General features: G+C 39.7%; 1 protein-coding gene across 1 annotated transcript; it reads left to right on the plus strand.

Moving 5' to 3' along the window:
• The first annotated feature begins 2,349 nt into the window (after window positions 1-2,349).
• LOC104436343 (anthocyanin regulatory C1 protein) lies at window positions 2,350-4,430 on the plus strand. Its single transcript, XM_039308201.1, has 3 exons — window positions 2,350-2,842; window positions 3,012-3,141; window positions 3,559-4,430. The coding sequence occupies exons 1-3, from the start codon at window positions 2,707-2,709 to the stop codon at window positions 4,163-4,165; spliced, it is 873 nt and encodes a 290-aa protein (XP_039164135.1). The 5' UTR covers window positions 2,350-2,706; the 3' UTR covers window positions 4,166-4,430.
• The last annotated feature ends 2,591 nt before the right edge of the window (window positions 4,431-7,021 follow it).

The raw sequence follows: 7,021 nt of genomic DNA on the forward strand, positions 1-7,021 counted from the left end.
AATTCTAATAAATTACTAACATATCCTACATACAATAAAGTTGAATTAAAGTGTAATCTAGATGTAGATATTCTGCATCAAAATGGGAAAGTCGAGAGGCATGAATATTAATAGTGCTATAATGATTAGAAGGAATTTGGTCTATTAAAGTAGCTGGAAGTGGTTAGTAATAATAATAATAATAACAACAACAACAACAATTATAATAATAATCATCATCGTCATCGTCATCGTCATTATTATAAGGAAGCAGAACATGTTCTAAGATACAATGTTGTCAAGTGTGAAAACTAGATTTGATGGTCAATTACTTTGTGTCAAAAACAAGAATTTTAAATACCAGCGGTCCCAAAAGGATGTAGCTCTCTTAGCGTCTTACATACGTAGTTATGAGAACCGTATGGTGCACCACACTTCCATTTAAGTCTCTCGCCCAGGCACCTCGACAAGCATGTGATGTATGTGCTGGTCAAAAACCCACGTGCCATATTCATTTATTTCACCAAGGATATAAATATGTTAATGTAAAAAGGAATACGTATATACATATATAATATGTGTATATACTCCGCTGGTTGAGGGAACGATTGGTACCATGTGAAGGATAACGTTTTCCGCTTGACGAGTAGGACCTCCTTTGAGGTTTTTCTTCCATTTTAGAGACCTTGGATTTGATTAAGCGTGTGATAATGTAGCAAAGCAAGTACATGAGAGATCGAGTATATCTGGAAATGCTGCGACACCTCATTCTCATAATATGGATCGAGGGAGAGAGCCTATGACTCGTCAATTAAGTACGGACCCTTAACGATTCTTATCTTTGACTACCAAAGGAATTTGGCGCATGTCAATCGAGATCATTACCAAGGGTACTCCATAGCAGCAGGAAAAAAATGGATTGAGGAAAATGATCAAGGGCCTGGCTATGACAAGGTGAAATCGGTCTGCCTTTGACCCACATAGAACAATCCCCTCCTGTAGATCGGAATTACAGCCCTCATCATTGTGTCTAATTAGAAAGGAGTTGCAGTTAATGCACTTTTGTGGCACATATCATTGCTTATTAATTAAGTGTGACACAGGCAAAATGCTAGACAATGAGGGCCATCTCTTCGAATTTGATAGAACCGTACCAGCATAAATGGCTACAATATGGCGGTTGCTTCTTAAATGAGATATAACTTGTGGGTCGATAACACTTGTTAAGTAAAGTTCAGACCCTCAAATGACTATCAACTAGTGCATGTCTTCTTTTTGAAGGATTTAGCTTCACATAAATTGAGTCGATCTATCACTAATCGCCATACATTCATTGATATCTTCGTTATATCTAAGTAGAACAAACATCCATCTTTCCCCCATTTCTCTTTATCAAGTTATTGCATTATCACAGTGGCACCGTAACATCAAAAGGACAATCTCTCCCTTAGACCTCGATTTTTATTTCATTAAGAAAGAGTTCTTTAGTGATTTTGGTAGAGGTTCAACTTTCTATATGCACTCCTTTTCTTATATTCCTTGAATTGGACCGCTAAGTCTAACATAATTTCCCCTTCGCAAAAGAACAAAAAGAAAAAAAATCTTGCGAGTATAAGTTCATATCTTGCTGACATGACTTGCTTGATATAATAGTCCTAAGCTTTGCACTTACCACCGTGATTTATGGCCACATTATAAACTTTGCTAACCCGTTTTTCGAAACGTGTAGAGAGGAAACACCAAACCCTAACAAGGACAAGAAGATTTAAGTCGGATCGCAAAGGAATGAATAGATAGAGTAGAGAAATGAGACCATTATACCCATCTTGACCAAGAAAAGAAACACGTTATTCAATCTGATATAATGACTCGTGTACTTGGTACTTTAGTATTCTAGGAAAAAAGGACAATGATGATGGATTACAAATATCTTGTCTCCTTTCACTCCCGGGTAGCTTGTCTCTTCCTCTGCCCCCAACCAACTTTCAAGTTTCTAGACGAACTTGCGTGGGAAAGTTAGTTTGCGGAAACGCTAGAAAATCGCTGCGAAAGGTAGATGCATGTCATGATTATTTTTATGACTTCCACTAAAAAAAAAGAAGTCATAAGACAACATAATCATGCCGTACCCGAGTTTTTAAGCAAATATGGCAGCAAAGGCACTTAGAGTCATAATCAGTCCACGTACGTCAGAAGCCCCGCGGGGACACGTGTCCGGTCCAAAATGGGCCGTAGCCATCACGTGGTCTTTGGAAGGGGGACGTGGGACATATCATGATGGTGAAATTTAATAGAGAGAGAGAACAAGAAATGGTGGGGATTTTCAAGAGGAGCGTCTGGAGGCTAAGGTGGTTATGAAGTCATCGTGCATGTGGACGTCAAAGCGCCGGTGCAAGTTGCTCATTTCTAATTTATCTTTTTGGAAAGTGAAGAAAAAAGACGATAGTTTAACACGTCGAGTTGTCAGATCTGAATGGGGCTCTTGTCCTGCTTTTTTTTCTTTTTTTTTTTATAATTTTATTCCAATATTATTGAGTTGAGACCTCTGTGTGTGTGTGAGAGAGAGAGAAAGAGAGAGAGAGAGGCCTCTATAAAGAACCCGGATCTTCCGATTTAAATGGAAAAAATAGTTTACTTTCTGTAGAAAAGTTGCCAGAAATCAAAGACACGAGCGTTCACAAACTCTCACAAGAACACACAGAGAGGGAGAGAGAGAGAGTTGCAGCAATGGGAAGGAGCCCATGCTGCTCAAAAGACGAAGGGTTGAACAGAGGGGCTTGGACTGCTGATGAAGACAAGAGACTCACGGACTACATCAAAGTTCACGGCGAAGGGAAGTGGAGGAACATTCCCAAAAGAGCTGGTAAGTCTTAATATGAGTCCTGCTGTTTAAGTTGCGTGTGTTAGGTTTTTGGCTTTTCTTTTTCTTTGTAGCGTTTCTGAGGAAGCGGAGAGGTAGTGCTCATGGTGTTCTTGAACGATGGTCGTGCGCGATTGATTGATCTCTGTTTGGATCATCGTCTTCTGTGCAGGTCTCAAGAGATGTGGGAAGAGTTGCAGGCTGAGGTGGTTGAATTATCTGAGGCCTGACATCAAGAGAGGCAACATCACCAGTGATGAAGAAGACCTCATCATTAGGCTTCACAGACTCTTGGGCAACCGGTAATTTATTCAGCCTTTTCATATTTGCCCTGCTTTAATTCAGTGAATTATTTATTGGGAAAGAGAAGCTAGAAATTCTCATTTTTCATTGGAAGAAATTTGCAATCAGATATTTCATTCTTTGCTTAATTGTCTTGCTGTTTAAATAAAATAAAGCCCATCGCCTTTCTTTCTTAATCGTTCAATTCTTTCGGCAAATGCATATTAAAATATAATGATTTGCACCAGAGAATTCCATGTTAAAGTTGCCTATCTTTTTGGCAACTTGCCTTTGGCGCTTAATTGTTTATGTGCTTGTTGTTTGCATATGTTCATGCATGCACATGCATGGCATCACATTATTTTCATGCGTAGGACTAATTAAATTTTGCTTGATAAATGAATAATTAATCACCAAAAGTTTAACTATCTGTGTAGATGGTCTCTCATTGCGGGAAGACTTCCAGGGCGAACAGACAATGAAATAAAAAACTACTGGAACTCCACCTTGGCCAAGAGGGAACAAGGAGAGAAGAAGCCAAGCCTCTCCACAACTGAGAAGATCAACCCGATGGCCACCTCCTCAATAATGCAGGACGAGACTCAGAACCTGGTGCTAGTTGGAGACTCCACGCTCCACCACATGGAACAGCCATCGGGGACCAGTGAGGCGGCAAAGAGCGGGCAATCGTCAGAGTACGAATCAAGCGACGTCTCATCGCCGGCTTCCATGTCCAGGGAAGAGCCCAACTTGGAGCCGCTCATGGTGGACTGCACTGTCGGGGAGTTGGACCTCGTGGAGATTCTTGACGCTTCTGATTTTAGGCTCAACGAGTCTGGAAATACTTCTCAAGTGATGAACACAGTTGATAATGAGGGTATGAGCAAGAACGAAAATGTCGGAGGTACTTCCTATGGACAGGCACATAACTGGTGGAGTGAAGGATTGGAGATGGATAATTGGGTCTCCGACCTCGCCGAGATGACCTCGGGTTTGGGACCTTTCGCTTCGATCCTATACGGCACCGAAGATTGGATCCCGTAGATTGAACGCTGCTTATTTTGAGAATAATTTGAAGTTCCTGCAAAAGGGTTCTTCTGGAAGTGCGCACCGATCCAAAGTATATGTGACCTTAACCGTCGAAATAATCTTTGAGCTATTGTCAGTGTGGAGTGATCACTTAGATCATGTGGATGGCAACGTTCTTGATTCTGTCCACATATTAAGACTTGCTATTATCAGTATGCATCTGTAATCTATGTACTTGTATATCGCACGTGTTTTTTTACGGTTGACTGGGCTTTTATGATGATCATGACTTGCTGAAAAGAAGAACGACGTAGAATCGAAGTAGTTCATGCGGATTTCTGTATTAGAGTTCGCCCAGGAGATGTTCGCGCTAGTGATGTTCTACGTTCCGGCTGTGCTCGTTCACTCCTTTATCTGGAAACTTTCATTGTTCACGTATGGACACCTTAATGTCCCTCCACCTCAAGAGACAATCATGGCCATAAAGAGAAATCTCTGCAGACCACGCACGTGGGCAGACTTTTCTTGCTGTCGTGAGCCTTTTCCCTTTTGAAATTTCCTAATGTGTCTAGAAATTTTTACCCGGAGTTACTTGGTAGATGAGCCAAAGTAGTTTGGGAGACACTGTGGTAGAATTAAGACGGAAAAGGTCGATATGATCCGATCGGCTTGGCTAACGTTTAAAGAGAGAGATGAATACAAAATTCACTATTTGTGGTGTTATCGAGATCTTTTGCTAAATTCCATTTCAATTTTATGACAATAAAGCATATTCCAAGTGAGGACGATATATTATTACATGGGTCCCACTTAAAGTATTGTCAAATTTAAGTGGATTATATTGAAAAATCGTTATCAATTTATTTGGACTGATGCGACGTAACGAATTGATGGTGACAAAAAAAAAAAAAAATCATACCCTAAGAATGGATCCTTGTGTCCGATGCAAAACTTTAAGGCACTAGATCTAATTTGCAACCTCATTTTTTATGACACGAAAGTCCACTTTCTATGGTTATAATGTACTTATTAAGTGAGCTCAACAAAAAGACTTAAGTTCCAAGCAGATTTCAACTAGTGGTTCCACAGCTACGTTCCAAATTTTCTAAATATTATGTTCCGCATTTAGTCCCAAGTTTTGATTTCCAGCTTAGCACAGTAATTTTTCTTATGCTTTTTTTCTTTTTTGCAGATTTGGAACAAAAATTAAATATCTCAGATATTATCTTAATCAAGATTGGGATCCTCTAATTATAGGAGTCGAAGTTACATCACCATTTTTCCCTTTGCAGAGGTCGACATATTATCATAAACGACATACTATTACATGTTAATTCTTCCTTTGCATTTTGTTGGTTCCCCAATTAGTTTTCAATGCTGCCCTTTCTCTATCCCATAAGCCACTTTGCTATGCACACTGTGAACATAGGCGTGATCTGTCGTCGTCGGTACAAAACTTTGTCTGAGCCAGGCGACCCCGCCAACCATCGGATCACAATCCCACCCCTACCGAACATCGAACCAGGACGACGGCCCGACAGGCAAAGGAAGCAACATGCAATGGCGGTCAAGCAAGCCACGACAAGGCACGGCGGCGGCAATGGGGGAAGGAGGGAGGGGGCTTCAGTTTGCATTTTTAGGGTCTTACTTTTACCGTGGAGCATCACAATCCCCTCAATCAATCTTGGAGTTAGTGTCACCACCCGGTAATTTAACCAAGGAACTCCAAAATAAAGTACACTCGTATGGCTAAGGTAGACATTAAAAAAAGAAATTGTGAGTGCTGGTCAAAATCTTAAATAGCAAGTTAAGCAAAGCGGTCGGTCTAAGGTACTTCCTAAGACTAATAAAAAACGTTACTTTAGTCATCTGATCGTGAGGTTGACGTATCAAACATGAGCCGATCGCCAATATTAATTACATGCATGGTGTTATTGATACTCTTTATTAAACTTTCTTACGTTTTTTTTTTTTTTGGTAAGTACTTTCTTACGTTTTTTTATGCTTATAATTGGGAACAAAATTCTGCTCTCGAAGAATATTGATAATGTTCTCATCAGTCCTGTCCTTTTCTTTATATACAAAACTGTACATTACTTTAAGAAAGGGTCTACCCTAGAAAGCTGGTTTGCTTCAATTTTTTTTACAAACAGATATTCGCTCCAATGTGCTCCAGCATCATACTCTATCGAGACAATATCATTCTTTTATTTTCTTTAGTTACAGCTTAAATAAAGATGTACGTATGAGCAAAAGGCCAAATTATTATACCATACACTCAAAATCTTTAAATTATTAGTGTATATAGTTATTGGAATGCAAATAACGGTATTGGCACCGATATAACTAGATACACGTGATCAGAGTCGTTAGTAGACACTTGGACAATAGCAATAACTATACTTTATTTTCTCCAAACCTATGAATGACCAATTATATAAATTATAGTCTTACATTGATCAAGGATAATATTATCACGAGAATATAAATTATTTTTGTTACAGGGCTGAGTTGGAGAACGGGAATGCTTGGAAGGACTGTATATTTATGGGGGTCAGTAAGGAAAGTTGACGTTTCAACCAAACGAAAAGGAAAAGGCGAAAGAAGAAAAGCTGTCTCGATCATTTTGGGTAATAGCGGTGGCTGTAGCTAGGAGACCATGCATCACACGTTCTCTCAACTGATCCACGAACAATTGTCTTTTCAGAGTCTTAGACATGTGCAAGACCTTAGGTCGAGATTGAAGAGTGGTAAAGGACAAAAGTGAACGGTAATTCCAACCAAAGTTCAATGCATCGAGTCCAGCAAACTATGTAGGTACGAACGGCGTAAATCCATCAGCTTCGATGCTCTTTTTTAATCGGAATTTCA

Source organism: Eucalyptus grandis, chromosome 3, assembly GCF_016545825.1.
Source record: "Eucalyptus grandis isolate ANBG69807.140 chromosome 3, ASM1654582v1, whole genome shotgun sequence".
Classification (NCBI taxonomy): Eukaryota; Viridiplantae; Streptophyta; class Magnoliopsida; order Myrtales; family Myrtaceae; genus Eucalyptus; species Eucalyptus grandis.

Excerpts from the sequence above, each read along its gene's own strand:
- LOC104436343 (XM_039308201.1), top strand. The coding sequence starts at position 2,707 with ATGGGAAGGAGCCCATGCTGCTCAAAAGACGAAGGGTTGAACAGAGGG. Across the intron at positions 2,843-3,011 it reads GAACATTCCCAAAAGAGCTG|GTCTCAAGAGATGTGGGAAG; the intron begins GTAAGTCTTAAT and ends TCTTCTGTGCAG. Across the intron at positions 3,142-3,558 it reads CACAGACTCTTGGGCAACCG|ATGGTCTCTCATTGCGGGAA; the intron begins GTAATTTATTCA and ends CTATCTGTGTAG.